The sequence below is a fragment of the Penicillium manginii genome (genome assembly GCF_028828005.1).
Source record: "Penicillium manginii strain IBT 31320 chromosome Unknown utg000007l:1.0-2284322.0:1.0-2285126.0, whole genome shotgun sequence".
NCBI lineage: Eukaryota > Fungi > Ascomycota > Eurotiomycetes > Eurotiales > Aspergillaceae > Penicillium > Penicillium manginii.
The window spans coordinates 732,077-755,828 of NW_026643108.1; the positions used below are offsets into that span (position 1 = coordinate 732,077).

The 23,752-nt window shown below is 49.2% G+C and overlaps 8 protein-coding genes across 8 annotated transcripts; 4 read left to right on the plus strand and 4 right to left on the minus strand.

Annotated features, from left to right (window-relative positions):
• Window positions 1–208: 208 nt before the first annotated feature.
• On the plus strand, window positions 209–1,496 carry N7533_010198 (uncharacterized protein; the record flags this gene model as incomplete). Its single annotated transcript, XM_057106848.1, has 8 exons — window positions 209–393; window positions 449–538; window positions 598–698; window positions 751–804; window positions 864–932; window positions 992–1,167; window positions 1,243–1,379; window positions 1,445–1,496. The coding sequence occupies 8 exons, from the start codon at window positions 209–211 to the stop codon at window positions 1,494–1,496; spliced, it is 864 nt and encodes a 287-aa protein (XP_056956065.1).
• Window positions 1,497–3,174: 1,678 nt separating this feature from the next.
• On the plus strand, window positions 3,175–4,069 carry N7533_010199 (putative isochorismatase family hydrolase; the record flags this gene model as incomplete). The annotated part of the gene is made up of 5 exons (XM_057106849.1): window positions 3,175–3,261; window positions 3,317–3,629; window positions 3,701–3,842; window positions 3,883–3,921; window positions 3,979–4,069. 5 exons carry the CDS (start codon window positions 3,175–3,177, stop codon window positions 4,067–4,069), a joined length of 672 nt encoding a protein of 223 aa, XP_056956066.1.
• Window positions 4,070–4,332: 263 nt separating this feature from the next.
• N7533_010200 (uncharacterized protein) lies at window positions 4,333–5,163 on the minus strand (the record flags this gene model as incomplete). The annotated part of the gene is made up of 1 exon (XM_057106850.1): window positions 4,333–5,163. One exon carries the CDS (start codon window positions 5,161–5,163, stop codon window positions 4,333–4,335), a length of 831 nt encoding a protein of 276 aa, XP_056956067.1.
• Window positions 5,164–6,419: 1,256 nt separating this feature from the next.
• N7533_010201 (transcription factor domain-containing protein) lies at window positions 6,420–8,996 on the minus strand (the record flags this gene model as incomplete). Its single annotated transcript, XM_057106851.1, has 2 exons — window positions 6,420–7,596; window positions 7,654–8,996. 2 exons carry the CDS (start codon window positions 8,994–8,996, stop codon window positions 6,420–6,422), a joined length of 2,520 nt encoding a protein of 839 aa, XP_056956068.1.
• A 7,273-nt stretch (window positions 8,997–16,269) lies between these two features.
• On the minus strand, window positions 16,270–16,870 carry N7533_010202 (proteasome assembly chaperone 4 family protein; the record flags this gene model as incomplete). The annotated part of the gene is made up of 2 exons (XM_057106852.1): window positions 16,270–16,494; window positions 16,649–16,870. The coding sequence occupies 2 exons, from the start codon at window positions 16,868–16,870 to the stop codon at window positions 16,270–16,272; spliced, it is 447 nt and encodes a 148-aa protein (XP_056956069.1).
• Window positions 16,871–17,122: 252 nt separating this feature from the next.
• Window positions 17,123–18,539, plus strand: N7533_010203 (uncharacterized protein; the record flags this gene model as incomplete). Its single annotated transcript, XM_057106853.1, has 2 exons — window positions 17,123–17,229; window positions 17,387–18,539. Coding segments are annotated over 2 exons (1,260 nt in total), but the record flags the coding sequence as incomplete, so codon positions are not given.
• Window positions 18,540–19,157: 618 nt separating this feature from the next.
• Window positions 19,158–21,555, plus strand: N7533_010204 (Hsp70 family protein; the record flags this gene model as incomplete). The annotated part of the gene is made up of 3 exons (XM_057106854.1): window positions 19,158–19,766; window positions 19,925–21,296; window positions 21,356–21,555. The coding sequence occupies 3 exons, from the start codon at window positions 19,158–19,160 to the stop codon at window positions 21,553–21,555; spliced, it is 2,181 nt and encodes a 726-aa protein (XP_056956071.1).
• A 1,176-nt stretch (window positions 21,556–22,731) lies between these two features.
• N7533_010205 (tubulin-binding prefolding complex subunit GIM3) lies at window positions 22,732–23,477 on the minus strand (the record flags this gene model as incomplete). Its single annotated transcript, XM_057106855.1, has 4 exons — window positions 22,732–22,924; window positions 23,020–23,087; window positions 23,189–23,323; window positions 23,460–23,477. 4 exons carry the CDS (start codon window positions 23,475–23,477, stop codon window positions 22,732–22,734), a joined length of 414 nt encoding a protein of 137 aa, XP_056956072.1.
• Window positions 23,478–23,752: the final 275 nt, after the last annotated feature.

The following is a 23,752-nucleotide window of genomic DNA, read 5'->3' on the forward strand; positions in this document are numbered from 1 at the left end:
TCCGACGAATTTTTGTTAATCGGTCCAGGGCTTTTTGAGACAATGACACGTTCACTGTAGAACAATTATAAAAGGTGCTCGTAGGTCGGACGCGAAGTAGCTTTGAAGCGATCACTTCATTATCACTTATGATTGGAAAGTACCTATTTTTCAACCTCAATCCCTGTCTTTACCTTCTCAATAGAAGTAAGACCTAGATACCAACAAGATGGACAGCGACATTGCCCGAGGAGATTCGAAGTTCTCTCATAGTGAGATCGGAAACATGCCTCGTTTGACTCAGGTCCCGACCTCAATAACTCTCTCTGCGGAGCAGTTTGAGAGGCTTTATCTGAATCCCATGATGCATCGCCAGACTGCACTGACCAAGAGTTTGGGAAACCCAACTCCACTGTAGGCAATATTTACATATTAACCGCTGGTTAAAGCAAGCTAATATCAATACCAGGGGACTTGGTGCTTTTGTGCTCACTGCTAGCCCGCTTGCCTGTTGCTTGATGGCATGGAGGGGCGCCGGTGGAGGTGGCGCTGCGTTCACGTAAGAAAGCTTCCCCCATTCGATAGATTAACCAACAACAACCTAACTCATACAATCAGCGGAGTTCTGATTTTGATGGGTGGTTTGCTCCTCGTGCTATCCAGCATTCTCGAATTTATCCTTGGAAATACCTTTTCTTCGGTCGTATTTGGACATTTGGGTAGGCCTGTTCCTAAGACGAGATCGTTACTTCGTATACTGACATGCATTAGGGGCATTTTGTTTGGCTTTCGGTGCAACTCTGACACCTGCGTTTAACTCCGCGGGTATTTACCAACAATACTGTACTTTAATTTTCCAGATTCTGACTTTTTTTCCCTAACAGCCCCTTACTCGCCGGAAGGAACCAACACTCTAGCGGGGCTTCACAGTCCTGGATTTGTCAATACATTCGGTTTGTCACTTCCGCTACTTGAACTAATACCATATATATCTCTAACAGCTCGTTTCTAGCATATTTCTTTGTCTTCATGGGATTATTGATGCTAATTTATACGGTTTGTGCAACGCGCACAAATATCATTTATGTTGTCATTTTCGCATCCCTCATTTTGGTCTTCGCGCTTCTCGCTGCTGCTTATTGGCAGCTTGGTCGAGAGAACGAGATGCTCGGCAATAGATTGACAGTGGTAAGTTCCTACTATGGTTGTCCTTTGGATTTCAATTTACTTGTGCGAAGTGACAACTAACTATCGGATTCACAGGGAAGCGGCGCTGCTTTATTTCTAGCTAGTATGCTTGGGTTCTATCTATTGACGGCACAACTTCTTGACTCTGTTGGATTCCCTCTATCCTTGCCCGTCGGAGATCTAAGTGGGGTTTGGAACCGTATGAATGCTGGGTAAGTGTCATCGCCCTCTTTGATCATCCACAGAAACACATATTCTGATTCTCAGAACCTTCCAGAAACTGCTCACAGGATATCGAGACCGGCTCCGACGCCAATGTCAAGGGATGATTGGGATAGCCCCTCCGGATCACTCTCGAGTGGTTGAATACGCTAATTCCAGGAGAGTTCGATTTTGGAATCAAATACGCGCTAGTTCTCGTTCGCTTTGGTTGAAAGGAAGTATGTCTGCGGTCTGTGTCGGAAATGACCGGCAAGCACTCTCAAGTTCCACTTCACTCGGGTCGTGCTAGTACACAATTTTTAATAATCATTGTACTATTGAAACCATTTCGATTTCACTTTGCTCGAATAAAGTAGTGGTTTTTTCTCTATCAAATGAGAACTATTTATTACTTCGCAACATAGTTATAACGCAATTCGTTATTTAAGTAGAACCCTTGGAAGTTAATAGCTACGACCTCATCCGTCATCCGGGCGCAACGAGAGTAACCTATTGCTCAAAATACTACATAATCTAACCTTAGACTATTCTTCTATTTTACCTGACTCGTATCTTCAAGCCGTGCTAGAATATACACCACGAACTTCTTATTTGAGAAGTGAGGACCTGCCAAGACCTAAACACCAACGCCAAGCCGCTGATAGAATAACGGGTAATCGCGAGTAAGCAGGGTCTGTGGGGCAAAAGTCCCCTACCACCGCCTTTCTCTGTTTTCCTATTGGCTTCGATGACGCTTTCTGCGATTTAGCCGATGATATCTAATTTCCGCAGAGATCTCTGCTGAGACCATGGCGTCCAGCGGTGAACTGGCGCAAAGATTGCATCTGCAGAAGGCCAAGTGTAACGCCGAACCTGGATTTGATGCTAATTAAGGCCCAAGTGGGGCAGATGGCGCGGAATTCAGAGCTCCTATTGCTGGATAATCCCCCCGATCTCGGTCAAGTACCGTGTAGCACCGTTTAGTCACCGCCGTTGGCTCAAAGTTCGAGTTGACGTGCATGCTGACGGTATCCTTAGCTTATAGTTTGTCAGACGCTAATTGGAACCCTGCAGTCAACAGCTTCGCTTGGGCATGCTAGACCGACCAGAAAACCCACCAATTTGTACCATCGAGATATTTTGCATATCGTATCTTCTGTGGCTTTCGTGGTGGCGTATGAGCTGCGAGCGTGTGCTAATTTTAGCCGCTTCACCTTGCAAACCCACCTCGCAAACTCCCACCCCTGCACTTCCATCTAAGCCATAATATAGTTACTAACATACCAGCCAATCAGGGAAAATTACACAAAGAAGAAGAATATCATCAACTTTTCTCCGGGTGTTGAAGATATTGTGACGAAAGATATTCATCAAGATTTTTTTCAAAGCGAAGTCCAAACCTCGCGCTCTGGGTTTATATGGGGCGGACAGATTAGGAAAATGCCCTTGCGAATTTTGAAGTGCTTGATCAATATAATCAATCAGTTCTAATTTCGAACCACGTGCTATTACCCCACTGCTACTGCTGTATCTGCGGGCCAAGACCGCCATGGACTACGAGAGCACCTGGGAATGAAGTAGACGCAAGAACAAACACCGGAAATCAGTCAGCACTAACCAGGTCGGCTGTTACCAAGGGCTTGGTCAAGATTATTGATCCATATCTAGTTTGGACCATCGGGATGTGTAGAGACTCACCAACTCGGAGGCGAGTATAAAAGGCCGTCCTTTCCGGAAAGAAAGTCCAGAATTCAAGCCAGAGTATCAAACAGTCTTTCTTCTCCTTCCCCTGAAAACTATCTCAAGATGCGTTTCTCCAGTGCAATCCCCGCCTTTCTGCTGGCTATTACTGCCCCGGTTCAGGCATGGAACAGACTTGACAAGGACAATGCTGTGCGTCTTCTGTCTGCCCCTCATGATACTTTCAAAACTAACCAGTATAAATCAGGCTCTGCTGGTGATTGATCACCAGGTTGGTCTCTCTCAAGTCGTCCGTGACTTCAGCACCAACGACTTCCGCAACAACATGCTGGGCCATGCTGCCCTTGGAAATATCTTCGACCTGCCCACCGTCTTGACTACCTCCTCCGATGGTGGCCCTAACGGCCTCATGGTCAAGGAGATCATGGAGATGCACCCTAATGCTACCTTTGTCCGTCGCCAGGGCGAGGTCAATGCTTGGGATAATGCCGAGTTCCGGGCTGCCGTCAGGGCTACCGGCAAGAAGCAGTTGATTATTGGTGGAATTGTGACTGAAGTTTGTAAGTTTGCGCCATCCTATGATACACACAGGCTCTTCTTGCTGTTTCCATGACACTTACCAATTATCTAGGTACTGCATTCCTGGCCCTTTCCCTGATTGATGAGGGGTATGAAGTCTACGCCAACACCGACGCTAGCGGTACCTTTGACACCCGTCTTGCTGAGGATGCGAACCGCCGCATGGAGCGTGCCGGTGTTACCCTGATGGGAATGTTCGCCATTGCCTGTGACCTGATGCGGGACTGGAGAAAGACCCCCCGGCCTGAACGAGCTGCTGCCATTCCTTGACAAGTGAGTTTATCTCCGAGATACTTTACCACTATATGCATTCGCTAACTCACTGTCAAGGTACCAATTTGCCTACGGTCTTGCTGCCCGTCACCACGCTGGTGCTCTGCAGAACGGAACCCTGGCTGCCGTTGAGCTGGGCCTGATCTAAAGCGCCGGTGACATTGTGGGGGAAGAGGGTTGAGCACGTTTTTCTTTCGAAGAGAATCAAGGCCATCATAGTTGTCGAGAAAATAGATAGTGGTTAGGGAAGAGAGCTTTGTTCAGGTATGCCATTTGCAAGACCATACTATCAGCATAGTTGAAAGATTACCGAATGAAATGTTCCGCAGCGTCCTTTCTTTGAATGCCCATGTCAGAAACTACCACCCCGGAGAGGCATATTCCTGCAATATTTGCTCGAGTCCGGGCGAATCAGCTGCCAAGGAACTGAAGAATTTGATCAAAACCTTCAGGCTCCTTGACCCAATGACCGTCCCCCTCTGCCCCAGTAAACTCGTTCCACTCGACGTGTACCATGATTTTCTGCAGGATTTGAGATGCCTGACGCCCGAGTTCAACAGATACCCACACATCATCTGTTCCGTGGCTTAAGAATACAGGCGTACATATGATAGAGCTGTTCGACATCTGGGTAATCTCCAAGGTCTCATTGCCAGCAATTTCAGAAAAGAAGAACGACGATATTTGATCCTGGATCGCGTGAGTCTGGGAGAAATTGACGGCAGGCTCCGATAGCAAAGTCTCGAGCTGATGTGCAAATGGAAACCATCCACAAAATCCCAATAATCCACCTAGCGGCTCCTGAATCTTTCCTAGTCCAATTGCTGCAAAGAATGCCCAGAAAGAGGTTGCCATTCCTTGGCTGATGCCTCCGAGATATATGTTGGAAAACCGCCCATCGAGCAGCTTTGCTTCACTTTCGATGATGTCAATGACGTGTAAGACTGACTCCTTTAGGCCTTTTTTCTGAAGTTCCTGTCTCTCATGGATATCATCCAGAGAGTACGCATCAAACCAGGAGCATATTTCCTCTTGGAATCTGGTGGTCCATCGATCGCAAGAGGTAGGAAAGACCCAACGATAGGAAGGTAGACAAGAGGCCAAACTTTTACCTTTCGAGGTAGCGGAAGAGAAAAATTCCTCGGCAAACTCTTCGCCATCACTGCCGCGGCCATGAAGCAGGATCACCGTATGTGTGTGCGACGTTTGCCAAGGTTGGATGTGAGGTGGCGGGAATTCCATTTTGGCTTCTGTGCTATCTTGATCCAGGCCCGGGAGTCTTTCCTGTTTTCGAACAAGATGAGGCGAGAAAGATGGAGTGAGAGATGACATGAAGGTGGTGATGGGATGAGACTCTACCTGAGGCTATCTAGAAAGAGGGTGGATCTAGATGACACATCAGACTGGTGCCTGAGGCAACGAGAAATTATTCACTCAGCTCTGCCATCCACCGAGCATTTTGTGAATGGTATGTTCTTTAGGCTTAACAACTATTCCTTGTGGCAGATAGGCTAACGAGCCGTTTAAATCGTGCCGCGAGATAATAGTCTCCAGTGCATGGGGGTTGGTGTATTCCAAAATATACAACAGTTAAGCCGAGGTACCAAAGAATCTCACTAGTTGTCACCAATTTATTGAGACCTCTAATTATGTTGGATAATTCAGAGTGCAATCCCCACGCATGAAAGTCGTCCATTACTGCCTGTGACACATCTGCGGTGGGTGGTTGTATGATTTGTGGCATTGTTTGGGATTTTGAGTTCAGCTCTTTCATCAGCCCCGCTGTTGGCGTCAGCCAAGTTGACCGTCTGTGTCGTTGATCTTACCGAGGAGTCATGAAGGGCGGCATTAAAATGATTGAGAGTCAGAGTGTTCAGTTGGGTGAAGGCTGCTTCGTCGGCAGCTTGACGACCTTTGGTGGCATTCGACGATATGGCTCAATATCCCCTGTCGTGTACGAGGGTTATAGATGTGACTCAAAATTACTCTCCAACCTTGGAAGTTGATATTTCCATCGCTATCAGGTAGTACAAGGAATCTGAAGGCTATAGGGTGGATCTTCCAACAGTAAATACTAGTACTACTACTAGTAGTAGTACTGCTCAAGTTCAGGGTTTCTATTCAGGGTTTCTGACTAGGATGCAATATATACATTTATAGATTTATACATAGTAAATATTGAGGTCGAAGTTTGAAAAGCGATGATGCTTTGAGTGGAATGAAGAAGCCTTTGCGGCGGGTATCCTTGAGGTTGTGTACCTACTAGTAGGTAGGCGTGTGCCAGCGTATGCCTGCCAATGGACACCTGGATGTTCCGAGTCCTGGAACGATGCGACACGAGCCGAGGAAGTGACTCGTTAATATATCAGGAAATTTGAGAGAAGCGGAATATCACGCAAGTTTGCGTTGGATGTGTTTCGCCACCTTGCGAAAGATGAATGAAGCTAGTGTCGTAATAGAATTCATATCTGTTTGCAACAAAGTATAAAGGGTGTTCTCTAGATGATACTGGCAATGGTCATGCGAGAGTGCGTCGAACTGGACTGCCTGTCCTCACTTGAAGCCGATGATTCGGGCTGGAGCATCGAGACATCCTGCCTCGGTTCCATATTGACATCCCGACTGTCGGTTTCCATCTGCTGCGGCAGATGCTGCTGCAGATGACTTGGTCGGATCTGTATCTCCTGCTGTGATTGCTGCTGCTGCTCTTGTTGTCGCTGTTGCTCAATTCGTTGCTGGTGCTCACGTTGGATCTGCAATTGCCGTTGTTTTTCACTCGACAAATATTGAACAGTTTGTTCTATCCATTCCCAGCCCGGCCAATCCTTTTCAAGTTCCCGGGGGGGATGGACGTCTGATTTCGAAGACATGGCTTCGAGCTGTGAGCCGGTCTCACTGCCCTGCCAGACCCAGCTGCCACCACTAGTACCTTGCATATCGCCTGAAACATAGGCGATCATCTCTTCATCTTCCTCGAGAGTATCACCCCGTTGGAGACGGTCAAGCAGAAGCTGGAGGAAAAATGCTAGATAGCGTCCACATGAAGCATTGATAGCGCGGTCGTCACCAACAGCGGCCATGGCCTGCACACAAGCAAGTGCGGGGCTAAATTCCTGTTGAAACAGAAGGAAAAGAGAGCATCGCCAGATGTGAGTACAGAGAAGAGTTCCTGCGGCAGAAGCGAATAAGGTTCGCCATTCGGTACCAGCATGAGATCGCATGCAACGAGAGATTGTGTTGGCTGTGTCTATGGCTATCGAGAAACAGCGATCCATTGCCGATTCACGAACGTGTGGTTGGCAGTAAGGTGAGATGTTATGACGGTAGAGGAGGAGGCGTGCGTTTTGGAGGTATATGGCAGGCGCTAGAGACCGAGGGTCGAGGTCTTGATCGTTGTTCGGCTGGAGGTAGGGAGGGAAGGTGGCAAGGCATGTGCTAAAGTGTCGTTCAAATGTCTCAAGGGTTGCTGAGGTAAGAGTGGACCAGCGTAAAGTCCTAGTGAGTTGGCCGAGGGACCGAACAACGTGTATTGTGGCGAGCAGTGGTATTGTTTGGTGGCCGTTGGGGATGGAATCCGATTCTGTGATGTATCGATCATCCACAGGACAAGGGAGATCGATATCACAATCCTGGTCATTGATCAAAACGGGCTTACCCATTTCAAGAGCAAGTAATCTAATAGGTGAGTATTATGCGCACAAAGGAGATATACAGAGGTCGAATGAAACCTACCTATCCCAGGTGTATAATCCCCACCATAGCCGTTTCCGCATCTCGCTTTCAACGGCTGTCCAAGGACCAGATTCAATATGTAGTCCAATTTCTTGGGCCACGCGCACCGCAGAGCCTATCCATACCCAACTCGCCGATTTGGAGTTGATCTCGTAGAGAAAGATGCTAGCCAACAAAGCGGCTCGCGCTCGGTCGAGGTTGAAGCTGTCCTGCCAGACATCGATTATACCGCACGAAATTCGCACGTAGTCCTTTCCTTGCTTCTCGCGGTTCGATTCAACAGTGTGGATAGCACCACACGCAAAAACACCGAATAGTACTGCAGCCCATTCGCTCGAAACCCCGACTAGTGTCCCTGCGCGATAGACGTTTTCATAATCTGCCGTGAAGGAGGGCCAATGCAAGACGGGTAATATTGAGTGAATGCAGTTGAAGTACTGGGCTAAGAGGTGGTCTGCGAGATCTTTCGATGGTAGGTCTGGAGCATCATTACCAACAACTGACTGGGATCTCTGTTGCTGGTAAGGCGTGGGCTCCTTCAAAATCCCTTGTCCATACTTGCGAAGGTTAGACCGCACTCCGGATAGATCTCGGGAAATGGGCTGTCTCGGCCTACGCGCTGGTTTATAGTCAATCTCTGGCAGACTGATGACCGGTTGCACGATAGCTTCGTCGACCTCGGTCGTGCTATGCTCAGGACGCATGCGCTCCGACTTGTACCGATCCAGTAGGTTCTTTTGCTGCGCTACTGTCTTCTCCAGGTCCTGTACCTGTTTGATAGTCGACATGCGGCGGTTTGTATCTTTAGTAAACTGGCAGCGTACTTTGCGATTTAGACACTCGGTACAACTAGTCGAGTCCGATGCATCGCATTTCACTTTGCGCTCGCGACATGCATCACAGCTTGGGTCTTTCCTTCGCTGACGATAGGCGCGCTTCTGCTGCGCCTGCGAATGATGCCCGATCGGGCTCGTCTGGAAGAGGCCACCCGGAAGCGGGCCCATAGGAGGTACATCGGCCATACCAGCACTCTCTGCTGGAGATCCTGACCCCGACTCGTAGAATCGGGAATACGGGGATGTTGAAGGGCCCGGAACTGGACCGGACATGGATCCCGGCACCGGCACCGGGGCACTTGTCAACTGCTGATGCGGTGGAGGGCCCTGAGGCATGGGCTGCAACAGATGGGCCATTTGCATTCCACTGCCCGGTCTACTGGGTGGAGCGGACAGCATCCCCGGTGTCGATGGGAATGCGCCCGACGTCACAGCCTGGACTGGGGGTAACTCGAGCGAATTACTCGAGTTACCCAACATAGGCGGACGGAACGGTGAGGGCTGCATGGCGGAGAGTTGTCTCGGGGGGAGACAATCATCCAGCCGTGAAAGGCCACGGATAATAAAAAGAGGGGATGGGTTTTAACCAACAATCCGGACGGCAGAAGAGTAACGCGGGCCCAAGGACCATAGAAACAGCAATAGGTCGCGAGGAAACGAGAATCTTCCCAAATGATAACTAGTGGGACCACAAGCGGCTATCGTCTGACACAGCCGATTCGCTTGGGGATAAACCACTAACACAAAACGTAGGTCATTCACGAATGGTAGATGAAGCCATTGTCGGGGAAAAAGGTACGGTGGGTGGACAGGATTGGTCGTGGGGGGTGGGTTGTGGAAACGAATTAAACGCTTGGGGGGGGAGAGGCAAATGACAGCCAACGGGAAATCCGAGAGATCAAAAGACGGAAATAGAATAAAATAAAAATAAGAAAAATGCAAATGCAAATGCAAACGCAAATGCAAATGGGAAAAAGAAAAAGAAAAAGAGGGCCGCCACGTCTACAGACGCAAGTCAAAACAGATCGTGGAGATGTAAATGCCGAGGTTGGGGCATCCAAGGGCACGAATGAAGATCCAGGAATCTTGTGAAGAGATGTGAACCCGACCTCTTGGGCGTGGTATTCCACAAAAGGCCTTGTTGAACAACTATAGTTTTGATGGGTATGAAAGAGGAATAAAAAAAGAGAAAATAGAAAAGAAGAAAAAGGAAGGAAGAGAGAAAGCAGAGCGGGCGAGGGAACTAGATCGACAAGGCCACACAGGCGACGATTCAATTGCGATCACCGTTCTCATGGGCTCCATCAGGGTCCCGGCGCCCACAGATCGCGGAGGACTTGGTGGCGGCAAGAGAACTGAGGAATCTTCAGCCGAAATGACACTTGGTTAAGTCGGGCCAGGCCCGAGTCGCTGGGTCTAACTAGACTACATCTTGACTGCGCCTGTTTCTGACTTGCAAGGCTCAACGAGTGACCCAGCAAATGAGAGAATACTCACAATCCATTGTCAAACTTCTGTGAACGCCGAGATCAGACCTCCAAGAATCCCGAGATCGGCTGGTTGATGGAGACGTGAAGCACTTGAGCGGCGTTGAGGATATTGGATGAGCCAGTGACGGAGCCTGGAGTCGAGTGCCCGATGTCCACACAGGCCCACCACCGGGAAGTCTGGTATTTGGCAAACCTTGTCTTGATCCGGAGATGGACTACGGTGGCTGTTCAATCGGGGACTGTTAGTGTCTGTTAGGGGAGGAGAAGGGGAGGTCTTGTCGGCAGAGTTAGCGGGGGCCCACTTGGTCCGAGAGCGCATCCCCTGTCGTGACAGTGCCGGATCGTCCAGGAGAAGATCGTCGAGTTGTGGTAGGAGGTTGAAAAGGCAACAATCTTCTGCACTAGGTCCCAATAAAGACAGGGATACTATCATACTAATCATACATACATTACACTACTTACTAGTCCAATAATCCATGTATGCATGACTTTGGATAACTACACCCTTTCATCGGCATAATTTACATATTTACATAATTTCAACTTCCTAGGATTCACATCTAGACAAACCTCACCTCTTCTATGTATACTCTTGTATACAGTTCACCTGCCAATGTTAATTGAAACAGGGTTAGGCAACCCCGGCCCGTGGACGAGCGTCTCCTCTCGCAACTCAATATTGACCGTGGTATGTGGGATGAAGATCTCGGCGCCCGCCGTGCCGTGCCTTCTTTCTTTTTCCCCTTTTCTTTTTCTTACTCATTTCTTTTTTTATGGTTTTGATTAAGATGCCTTAATTTTGCCTTTTTTCCCTTCCTCCTTAACCGCCCACCGCCTACCCTCCGTTTCGTTTTCTGCACGGTTGGGCCCTGATGATCGACTCGGAAGTCGTGCACCGGACCACATGGGTACTCCGGTTGCTGACCCGGTGGGACCGTGTGGCAACACGTCCTCCCAAAGTCAATCTTTGCTTGTTTCGTGCAGGCGACGCCTGCCGAGCCCATCGCCTATCGCTGGCTACGGATTGAGGTGGATTGGGGGCTATGCCCCCCCCCCTCCCCTTAGCCTCCTTCCTTCCTCCTCCCCGAGAGAAGACATGAGAAAAGCAAACACAAATGGTTTAAGTGTTCGACAGCTGATTAACTCCGAATTTTATCCGAGAATAAACGGTCGACCCTGACTTCAAGGTGGTGCTAGTTCAAATGGGTCCTCGTACTTCATACGGAGTAAGGATTTCAGGCTCCGCAAAAGGAGATACCGATACGAGGATCATCCATCTCTCCAAGGCTATGCCCGTGCATGGTTATTTTCCACATCGACGCGAAATCCATTGAACTTGCAGTGGACCAGCCTTCAAATTGACTCGTCTTTCCTCAGCTATGTATTGACCTTGCCAAAGAGGATAAGCCCCCGGGTCCTGCTCCACCACAAGGACAGGTAAAATGCATCGAGCCGCCCCGGAAAAATATTCCAGTACCAATATCCTCGCACAATTGTTCCCAAGCGTTTGGGTCTTTGCCGGATCACAGGATGGGAACAGCCCAAACGTGCACTTGCCATGCAGAAAAGCACAGACAACTTCAGCCGCTCTCCTCGTTGGGCTAGTTCTCCGGTCTGATCCTGTTGCTTTCGCTCCTCTCCACTGGAGTCGGGACGGCCCTGCGACGGCTGTTGCAACCGCTGAACACCTTGTCCTGATGACATAAAAACGCACTGCACAGGCCCTTCATCCTCCGGCGCATGTTTTGAGATGCTCCCCTTGGCGCGCGGGTCCATTTCCGACCACACCTGGACCCGGCGATGCCTATCATGAACATGTATGTCTGTTGGTACACACTATTTCAAGTTCTCTTTTAAGAGATCGTCCATTCAATCCTTCCCCGCACCCTTCGCTTAGGAGATAAGACCAGCCCCGGATTAGAAGCCAGCCTCTAATTGAAACAGGCTCTGCATACCCTAGGGTAATGTCATCTCATCGTATTGCGCCATCACAACTCCACTAGTAGGAGGGATGATGACCCATGCGCATCAGGTGAGAGCAAGGTCCCCCGAGGGGCTAGCCAGATCATGCCCAGGGCTGGCTACTGCCGCTGTTGCTTCTGCTTCTGCTCCTTCGTGCTGCGGCCTGCATAAGCTTACAGAGCGGGCGCTCGGTTCGTGCCGTTGGCCGCTGCGAGCTGCGAGCTGGATCTGAATTTAGAGCTCATGTACGGGGTATATGTGCTGTACTATCATCTCGTTGCCTTTGGCTGGATCATAGTCGCTGTTCATGTTTCTGCTGCTCTGCATTCTCACAAACGCATGGACCTCGAGCTAGACGGTAAATCAGTGGCTCATACTCCGTGCTACAGTATCTCCCTCCCCGCTTTTCTTTTGTACCGTAGAACTGATAGGGCAAGGACCCCGTGATGAGTTGGCAATGGATGATCGACCCTGCTCTACCTGTTCGGCGGACCAGGTTACTGGGTTGGATGTCTGCACTACACCTAGCCAGGAGCCCTGGTGGCTTGGCTCGGCTATAGCTCCATCATTTCGAGCCGGAATCCTTGCATAGTGCGAATTCCATCAAGTTGCTTTTCCGTTATAGGTCCGATACCCTCCGATGGTGAGGCCAGCAAAGGTGCAGCAGGTTGACGAAAGCCCCCACTTCTAAGAATGGGGCAACTTAGGGCAGCGCAACGCTCGGCCGACGGACTGGCGATCACCGGCCGTAGCAAAAATATCTCATCCGAGTCTCATCGAGATCGTGCCCCATTTTCTAAAATGGCTAACGGTGTCTTGTCTTCTGTTCCCCCGTTGCTTCAATATTGACGGATCACGGCGTAATGAATACGGTGTGCTCATTTCGCTTAAACATAATAGACTCGAGGCCCGTGTTTGGTTCTCGTCGAGTCTATTTGCCCCGCCCCACAGCGGATCAACGAACCGAGAGAGATGAAACAGTTCCGCCCAGCAACCGAGGCTTTCCGATTTGCCCTGTCGGGGTGTTGGGGGTCTGACGCCCCTTTTTATCTGAGACCGGAGCCCGCCGTGTGCTAAATCGCGGGAGTCTCAGGTTAAAATCGTTGCTTGGCTTGTAGATGACGTTGAGGTTTCACCCAATTTTTGCGTTTATTCTGTCGTCGATTGACTCGATTGATTCCGATAGATGAGATCTTTCAGATTTTTTCGGCCCTTGTGCTTTGCTTTCGTCACGGCTTTGTGCACCCACTCGATTGGCGGTTAGAGTTTAAGACTTGCGATGGAGTGTGATTGCATTGACCCACTGCAACGTTTACTTCTTAGGATTCAGACCCCATTCACACTGGGGAAGAGTTGCATTTCGTAGTCATATTAAATTAACTTGTGATCGTGGATCTAAGACATGTCAAACTTAATGCTCTTTGGCAGCAAATGTTCGACCAAACACTTCATCGGTGATCCCCTTCTGGTGCACGAGCCCCTAGGGTGCTGCATGTGTGATGGATTAACACATGGTGGATTATCAATTAGCTTATACGACTGAACTGGTCCAAGAGCTTGGAGGGAAGCTCCATGCCGAACGAGCTATATACCCATGTGATGGGGTGCATTATGTGGTACCAGGGCCAGCTGGATTTTCAACGCAGAGGCGCAATACGATTATCGTCTCGTTAATCTTTTGAAAGACACAATGACAAGCTGGTCAAAGATGCGTTTATCTACCGTATCCGAGTCGTTCAACGCAGTACCTATGTAGCTGAGCCAGAGTGCTTAATGGAGTGCATACCACATAGCGGCATCAGATCGGTCAGACTCGGCTGCTCGCGGCAGACAAAATTGTCCCGAGGAAGCCCGATGGTATCTCAGCCCGATATATTGGGATAACCGAGGGAGTGGGCAATGTTTTTTTTTGTAAACCAGAAAGTCGGGGCCGAGTTTGAAGTGACATACACGAGATTCTCATCGGGCTTTGTAAAAGAGCCTGAGTTGAAAGGACGCCACTTGCACTTGCATCGAGCTGGGGAGGCAAAGCATGTGAGCTCTTTTGATGACGCTACCATGAGTAAACGTAGTTATCTTATTTATTTGAATCATATTTGGCAATGTACGTACGAGATTTCTAAAGATGACCGCCGATATTCATTTCAAAACCTCAGTGCTGGTGTATGAAGTAAGTATTATGCCGGCCCTTGAGGGTTTCAACACATGGTTGTGCCGATAGGTAGTATTCTGTGAAAAATGGCCTTTTGAAAACGTTGTCATACATAGTTTGGACTAGGTACCTAGGTTTCTTCTTCTTCTCATCTGCCGTATTCTGCAAAACAGTAGTAACATATATTTATTTGGTGAACGGCCCCGCTAAAGCACCCTACGTTCGAGTTTGAAATAATGAGAATTTGGGGCGGGAAAACAACCTGTATACTGCCAGTGATAGAGCAACTTGAAGAAATTCTGCGTTAGTACTAACAGAATTCCAAGGTTCGGGTGTAACTACTAGTACTAGTAGTAAATGATCGCGTACTATTACAAGACAAAGGCAGCACGTATTCAAGTTGAGGAGGGTAGATTGGCAGGCAGTATGGTTCAATAGGGATCTAGCAGATATCTTCAGCTAGTACTAGGGTACTTATATGGTAAAGCGTATTGGGCGGTCCGGAGCAATGCGTGTGTATCTTTGGGTATTCGATGAGAGTCTGCAATTTACTAAGATTGGAGTTCATTCTAGAATGCTGAGGTGGAGAAAAGCTACATCGTCGTCTACTTGAAGACATTTTCAATTTCCCCTTGACGTTGATGCTTACTCTGCTCACACCTGATTACTTGCCTGTGCACTCTGACCACAAAATGGAATTTCCATTCACGTATAAGCCAATCCCACCTTAACAGACAAAAGTTAGTAATGCCGTTGCAAGCAAAATTAAGAAGCTTCTTCACTCTTGAATTTACCTGGGTCATCCCAAGGAGCACTAGGAAAAAGAAGATCCAGTCTTTTCTCTCTTGGCATATTTTGCCAGTTCCTCCTGGATTAAGCATCTCTCCAATAGGCATACCCCAAAGTGTTAGCACTTACTCATGAAGATGATAATCTCATGAAAATATTAGAAAGAAATATTCAAGGTTGCATACTGGAATAACCTTGTAGTGTTGATCATGCCTCGAAAGTAGGCAAAGCTCCAAGTGCTGCCGGAAATACCTAGGCACTGGCAATTAATAGGGTAGTATCAGAGTTAAATTCTCCTATGAGAGCTACCAGTTACTAGTAGAAGGTGTCCGGATGCTTCTAAGGTTCCAAGGTTGCTGAAGGTCGCCTCTTTTCTAGCCTCAAACCTTGGAATCACTACCTAGGTGAGAGTCCTGATGTTCCTTATATTACTACTAGTTGTACAATTGCTGCACTGATATAAATTTGATGTTATCCAGGGCTATAATTCCAAGTGCGGAAATCTTTGGCGGCAAATGAAATTAGAGGCGCTGACTACTAGTCACAGCTGGCCAGGTGATCGGGCACATCCTGGAGGGGGGGATGGGGATCGGATATAGGAAATAGTAGTAGCTACGTGCTCAAGATTCCATACGGAAAACTTGTCATCAGCCCTCCCTCTAGGGCTGGATTAATAGGCTCAAAATTCGCTTTCTATTAGGGCATATTTGACATGTGTGATCGAGTTTGGAGTGATGTCTCCAATCTATTGAATTGGTTACCCGATGGAATTTTTCAAGGTTAATTAGATTGAGGTTCTCGCTGCGCCATTGCATCCGAGCCTGAGTCGTTCGTGGCTTACAAAGTCTTTAAGAAGTCCAACCCTTCATTTCAATTGGCCGGACGAATATATGTACCGTCCACGACGGTTTTCTGTATAGCCGTGTACCAGTATATCACCACTGTCATCTCATCAGCGCCATCTCATCAGCGCCATCTCATCAACGCCATCTCATCAACGCCATCTATATGGAGTAGAATTAGACCGCCGAAGAGCATAACCTTTTCTATCAGGGATTAATTGGTCATCCTCGAGAATAAGATAGTCTGACTGGTAGAATTCAGTCTCGAGCAACAGAGGAATAAGCTTGGAAATATTTCGATTAAGAGAAGCTCCACGATTTAACTAAGATTCAAATACTCTTCCAAGTTTTATTTTAATGTATTGTATCTCCATTTCTAGCCTCGCATCAAAATGCCGAGTATTCAAGTTTATTTAGAACTGACCTCATACCAAAAGTCACCACCATTGAGCATCCATAATCATCATATTTCATTTCAGAAGCATGTTGAAAATTCACGATTTGAACAATCAGTACTCTAAATAAATGAGATACCCCGACGCCCACTATTTCTGCGCCTCATACTTCTCAACGACCAAGTTCACAATCTGCGAAAGACCCTCCATCTCCTCCTCAACGGTCAATTCCAGTGCATGCGGGTCAATGCTACAACCCACATAGACGGGCATACCGATTCGTCGGGCGACTATTTTGGCCACGCGAGTTGTGTACTCGATGCTTGAGGGCGAAGTGTAGATTGTTGTGGAGATTGTGGATTTTGAGTTTTTGCGCTGGGGATGTTAGAATTGGATTAAATCTTTGATGGGATGGAATGAAATGATTGAGATAATTGGTGGTGTTTGTGATACTCTTCTCTTTGTATTGAGGGTGAGGGAGTTCGGTTTGATATATAGGGAATGCGAAGATCATGATCATTAGACTTACATCGGGCATGGCGTAGACAAAACTGCCCAGCGGTTTCACCGAGCCACCTGAGTCCCCTGGTGTCGAGGTTGCCAGGAATACTGTTGCGCAGTGTCCCAGGAAGGTAAGATGGACATGGCCAGTTGTGTGAAGGGCCTTGGGAAGTGGGAATGAGAGCTCTTGGGGCTTCAGGTCGGGGGAGACCTGCTGGGTACGCGGGACTGAGGCGGTCTCGGTCGACATTCTGCGGGCACTGAATATAGAATTATTCAGAGAGAGTTAAAATTATTAAATCGAGAGGTCGGCTAGGGAAGTCTGATGTGTTGAAGTGTTGAAGTGGTGTTGGTGTGTGATTTGTGGAGTTGCAGTAAGAGCAAAAGATGAGGAATTGACAACCTCCCCGCCTCCCGCCGAACTTTGCCTGCCCACACTGAACTCTACTCACTAAACAATCCACACTCTACACAACTTGCTCTATATTCTCCGGCTGTAGTCATCATGTCTGACCATGAGAAGGAAGAGGAGGAGTGGGCTGGGGATTTTGACCCTTTTTCTGACCCCGATGAGCGCAGGGTCCTTTTTGCAGCGCTGGACTCTTTCCGGTAGGTGATGCCGATGCTGATGGTGATGGCAATATGTAGGAGCCTGGAGGCGGGTGACAGGATGTGATACTATTTTTATATCCACCGATAGATACGAGACACACAATTCCAGCGGGCAAACTACGGAGTAACAGACAAACACTAACATAACCTCCAGACAATATCGACGGACCGCCCACCGCAACACGACGCATCGGCGCCGTCAGGCCTTCTACGCCTTACCGTCTGAGCATTGGCAGATGCTCTCAGAGCCCCCATTTTCGATCCTGAACCACTTCAACGCCGTAGACGACGCGATCGACGTCAATGCCGAGATCGCCGACGCCATTCTGGCGGTCGGCTTGGAATCCTTTGGTCTCCCCGCCACCCCAGACAAGGACGATCCCAACCAGAACTGGCACGATACAGCCACCGCGTCCGATGTCAACAAGGCACACTCGACAATCCGCCAGTTCTACCGCGATTGGAGTGCCGAAGGCCAGGTTGAGCGGGACGTCTGCTACGCACCTGTCCTGAAGGATCTTCGCGAGGAATTTTCCACCCGGTGTGCGGCGGGCGAGGAGATTCGCGTGCTGGTGCCTGGAGCCGGGCTGGGTCGCTTTGTTTTTGACCTGTGTTTGGCTGGTTTTGCTGCGGAGGGAAATGAGATTTCGTACCATCAGCTGTTGGCGAGTAGTTGGGTGTTGAATCATACCGCGGGGCCGGCGAAACATGCGGTGCATCCGTTTGCGCTGCACTTTTCTAACTTGAAGTCGCGGCAGCAGCAATTGCGCAGTGTGGCGATCCCCGATACTCACCCAGGCACGGCAATTCATGAGGCTGCGACGACAGGTCAGCCGATTGGGTCAATGTCGATGTCTGCAGCGGACTTTGTGGTGCTATATAAACAGCCGGAGCAAGAGGCTAGCTTTGACGCGGTTGCAACGGTGTTTTTCATTGATACGGCGCCTAATTTGATTCGATACATTGAGGCGATTCGACATTGCTTGAAGCCGAATGGGTTATGGGTCAATGTGGGGCCGTTGTTGTGGCATTTTGATGACGGGCATCTGGGCCAAGGTCAGGGTCAGGCACAGGGACATGGGCAGGGCAAAGAGGACACGGACGCAGGCATTGGAGAACCGGGAAATGTGGAGTTGACGGAGGAAGAGGTACTGGCATTGGTTCGGCGCATGGGGTTCGAGGTTGAGGCGCGGGCGGGCGATCGATTCTGTGGATACATCCAGGATGGAGATAGCATGCTTCAAAACTTGTATCGACCAGGGCACTGGGTTGCCCGTAAGGTGGAGATGGAAAGTGGTTTAAAATAGAGCATAGCATGGCCTAGCATAGCAGAGAAGAGCTGAATATCTCGAGTCATAGGGGATTGGGAGATGAATGGATCTCACAGCCCCCCGTAATTTCCCATTGGTTGGGGGCCAAAACAAAGAGATTACCCCAAGGAAGTGATGAGATGCAGATAAGAAGTGCGAGGAATCACAGTTGACTTATTCAGGTTTCAAGTTGTATTAGAATATTTGTGCGAGAGCTGGGGTGGTATAGTAGAGTGTAATGGCTAGGAGTATAGGATATCAACTTGAATAGTAACAGAGTACTACTACGGAGTATATGATATACACAACTTGATTGAAGTAAGCAGGATAACTCGAACCCGCTCAGCCTCACGATGATCCCTCCTTCTCTTTTTCTTTTTCTCTTTTTCTTTCTCCTCTCCCTCAGCCACTCCTAGCCTACACTGGCAGATTCCCCTAGGGCACTCCGGATCCCTGTTCTTCTGTTTCCCGGCTGACATTTTGCTTCCCCCTTCGTATTCTCTCTCAGCCTTGTCCCCCCCACCTCCTCCTCTCCTCCTCCCCTTGTTCCCCCATTTCCTTTTCTTTTATTCCCTTCTCCCCCCTCCCCTCCTCCTCCCCTTCCCTTCGCCGCACATGGAATCCATCGGGTCGAGATTCCGGTCAGGCCTTGGCTTCAGCAAGAATAAGCGTGATAAGCATCAGCCAGCCTCGCCTGTCCCCTCCAACACTGCCACCTCCACCAACGGTACTTCACCTACTGCGCCCCCATCCCACCGTAGCTCGTCGACTGCGAGTCTGTCAATCACTCAACAGTCTCAGCAATCTCAACCACAACCGCAACAACAACGACCACCCAGTTACCCGCCACAACACCAGCTCCAGCAGCACCGTCCCACGAGTCCCATGGTTCCTGGCCAACAACTCACCCAACATCCGGCTCCTCTACCAAACATGCAGCAACAACAGTACCAGCCTGGTATTCCGCAACAGATGAACCCTCCTCCCGCCTATGGCATGCAACAGTCCCAGGGTATGGGTCTCCCCATGGCCCCGGGCGCCGCACAACAATATCGCAACCCCGCCGAGGTCGAAGGTGCCAATCGAGGCAAGTCCCAGCTCATTGTGGGTATTGACTTTGGTACCACCTTCTCCGGCGTTGCTTTTGCCTTTGCGACCAACAATGAAGCTCGCGAGGACATCATCACCGAATGGCCCGGTGCCGGTACACACACCAAACAAAAGGTAAGCCCGCAATCGTTTTCTCATTAGGCCCCCCGCCTCTCGCCCCGCCCTCGCCCTCGCACTCGCCCTCACCCCGCGTGTGTTATCGCATTTTCACTTCATCAAATCGTCACATGGACTCGCTTTATGTATTCCTTTATTGACCCCGACCCGTGCAGATTCCCACCGTGCTCTATTATGACCAATATCAGAAAGTAGTTGGCTGGGGCCCAGATATCGCCGATGCCCTGGCCCCGACAGGATACCCCAAGCCCGGCGTCCAAAAGGTAGAATGGTTCAAGTTGCAGCTGATGCTCTCCGGAAACACCTATATCGATCCCATCAACCTGCCCCCTCTGCCCCCTGGAAAGTCCGAAATCGATGTCGCTGCCGATTACCTCTTCAAGCTGCGCCAGGCCATGCGAGCTCAGCTGCAGAAGACACTGGGTGAAGTGTTTACTCGCGAGGAGCGCAATATTCGATACTATCTCACCGTCCCCGCTATCTGGAACGATGCCGGCAAAGCAGCTACCCGTGCTGCTGCTATACAAGCAGGCTTCTTGCGTGATGAGAATGATAACCGTTTGACCCTCGTCTCGGAGCCTGAGGCTGCCGCCCTCTTCTGCGCGAAGAGCGGTCTGCTGAACCTGAAGATTGGCGACGCCATTTTGATTGTCGATTGCGGTGGTGGTACCGTGGATTTGATCGCATACGAGGTTGAAGAAGAATCACCATTTAGTGTGATGGAATGTACCACCGGATCTGGTGACTCCTGCGGTTCCACGGCGCTGAACCGCAACTTTAGCAACATCCTGCGCGCCAAGATTCGGAAGATGAAGCTTCCAGACGGCTCGCGCATTGCGGGCAAGGTTTATGCCAAGTGTATCATGGATTTCGAGAACCGTATCAAGGCAGATTTCCGCAACAACGGACAAAAATGGGCGGTGGATGTCGGTATTGAGGCGGACTTCCCGGACGCGGGTATCGAGGAGGGCTACATGATGTTCACCAACGAGGAGATTCTCCAATGCTTCGAGCCAGTGGTCAATCGCATTCTGGAATTGGTTCGCAATCAGATCATTGCCATTCAGGCCCAGAACCGCGTTCTACAAAACGTCCTAGTTGTTGGTGGATTCGGTGCCTCTGAGTATCTCTTCCAGCAAATCAAGCTGCATGTCCCGCCACAATACAACACCAAGGTCGTGCGCCCCATGGACTCGGTCGCCGCTATCGTCAAGGGTGCCGTTACCGCCGGCATTACTGAACGAGTCATCACTCACCGCGTTGCCCGTCGACACTATCTCATGGCCACCCTTCAGCCATTCAAGGAGGGATACCATCCAGAGCAATATCGTGTTCCTAGTCTCGATGGCCGGGATCGCTGCAAGTACACTCGCCAGATCTTCGTGCAGAAGGGTGAGCGTGTCAAGATTGGCGAGCCCGTCAAGGTCAGCTTCTTCCGCCAAGTGGCGCCTGGTGCTACTCTCATGTACGAAGACGTTCTGTACGCCTGTGATGAGGACGTTTGCCCTGAATACACCAAGGACCCTCGTGAGTAATCCCTCTCCATTCAACCAACGACCATTCCTTCAAAACTAACTCCATCAAAGGCATTAAGGAAGTCGTCACCCTCACGTCGGACCTGTCTCGCAAGAACCTCGAGACCGACTTCGAGCGCATGGATACCCCGCAGGGTATCTTCTACCGAGTGTACTTTGACATTTACCTCACACTGGACGGAAGTGAATTCAGCGCCGAGTTGGTCTGCCAGAACGAAATCATGGGTCGATGCCGCGCCAAGTTCCGGTAAACGACTCACCCAAAAACGAAATTCTCTTGCGATACCAGCTCTCCAAAAAAACACGCGAGGAAACGCGATTTCAATTCGCAAGTTCCAAGCCGTACATAACTTGTTTCCTTTGCCAGTGCTTATATAAAACATGTCATGTCATGCCTGCCATGCCATTGCCGATACAGGCACTGGACTGGAGCGAGAGATACCCATGGCCTGGCCGAATCCTCCCATTTTGATTTTTGATTCCGGGATGCCCACCCTCTTCCTCTCCCTTCTTTCCTCCCACTGGGCAGCTCTACACTGTACCGTACCGCACGGCACGGCACTGCACTGCACTGGAGAATCGGCGTTGATCTGATACCTCGTGTTGCAATTTGCAATCGTTTCCTTTCCCTTCCTTGGCTTACATATATGCCCTGCACCGCACCGCAGCGTTGGATTTGTGATATCTTCTGGTGTATTGTTCCGTCTCTTCTTCTATTTTTCTTCTTTTGGTCTTCTTAGATACCTCTTACCTTTATTTGATTGAATGAATTATGAGCTGTGGTTGATTGGTTGTTTAAGTTCGCTTTTATGGGTTTCAAGGTGCCAAGGTTGTGTAATGAATGGTACTTGGTGCCAGTGATATTCAAACTTGCTGTCTGTCTATAATCTGCCTTTCACGAACTTGAAGTGATACTTGTTACAAGGTTTCATCACCAGTACACAAACCAGAGACACGTCCGAGTCCTGCAAATACTCAATTGAAAAACAAAAATTATTATCATATCATGATGCTGCTTAGAAGTCTGGATTGGTGAAGCGTTTCTTGGTGCTAGTTGAGGAAAACTTGAACATTTGAGAGAAGCCTGCGGCCTTGTGCCCAGATTTTCAAGTTACTTAATTCCGCCTAGTAATATCAGTACTAGTATTAGTACCTATCTGTCTAATTCGATTGAGTAAAGGCGGGCACATCTGGATACTGCGGAGTAGTACATAGTGTGTGCCTATGTAGTAGATTGTTAGGATGGCCATGAATGGAGTTATACTACCTAGGCAGTAGCCACCATCATCAAGATAATAATGCATAAATCCACGGGTCTATGTGAAATGTGAAAAATTGGGTTTTTATAGAATAGATACATTTTGAAAGGGGGTCGTGTCATCAAGATCTTGAACCGGAGTAAAGCTCACATGAATTTGAGACCACCTTTAGGTCTCTAGATTGATACTCCGTCCAAAGCGCGCATACAAAGCAACCTTGAGTTGCTGCATTTCCTCACGCACCTCACCCATGGAGTCCTCGAGCTTGGAGACTTCGGTGTCAATCTGCTCTGTGGATGTGGTGAGCATGGACTGGGCGTCTTCGAGGGGCAGCTGGAAGAAGGAGTCTCCGATTTTGTAGCTGGGATAGTTAGTATTGATTCTGCCTGCCAGACTGCTGGTGTGTGCTCTTTGGAATAGAGACGAGGGGATGGAGTGGAGGAAGGGCAGACTCACGGGACGAGTTCATCTTCATCGGCTAGTTCGAGTTCCATGGAGATTTCCTCCAAGTCTTCTTTGTCCTTCTGTTAGGGTTTTAGTATTTTCCCATTCGCATTGATGGCTATTTCAAACATGGAAAGCCAATTGCCTTTGATCTCGAGATTGGCGGGGTTGCGGGTCATACCTGCTTGGCCTTCAGCTGCTCCTCCAGCGTGGCTTCGCGCTGGTGCAATCGACTGAATCGATTGATCTTTTCCTGGTCCTCGCGACGGACTTCATTTTCGTCGCTGCCACCGAGGCCTTCTTCCTCTCGCGAGAGCTGTGAGAGTTGGGAGTTAGTGGGATGTGTTGTGAGAGCTTGAAAGGCATTGGTGCGGGGTGGGGAGGGGAGGAGAGGGGGGGGATGGAAGTCAGCTAGAAAGAGAGCAGACTGAGATCAGTCTCTAGATACTTACCATACGAGGTTGCATCATGTTGAACTGTGTGCGTGTCAACAAAAGGAGAGTTGATGGAAAGTTCGTCGGTTGACGCAGTTGGTCCGTGCGCAGGCGGAGGGGCAGCGGAGAACAGACTGACTTGGGTATACTTATACTTATACTTATACTTAGTTAGCTATGGTTATAGCTATAGTTATAGTTAGTTAACTAGCTCTAACTAGAGTTATAACGCGAGTATATTCAATAGCTACCTAAGCTGGGATTGATTATTCTCACCAGTGTAGTAATACTGGTACAGTAACTTAGCTGTA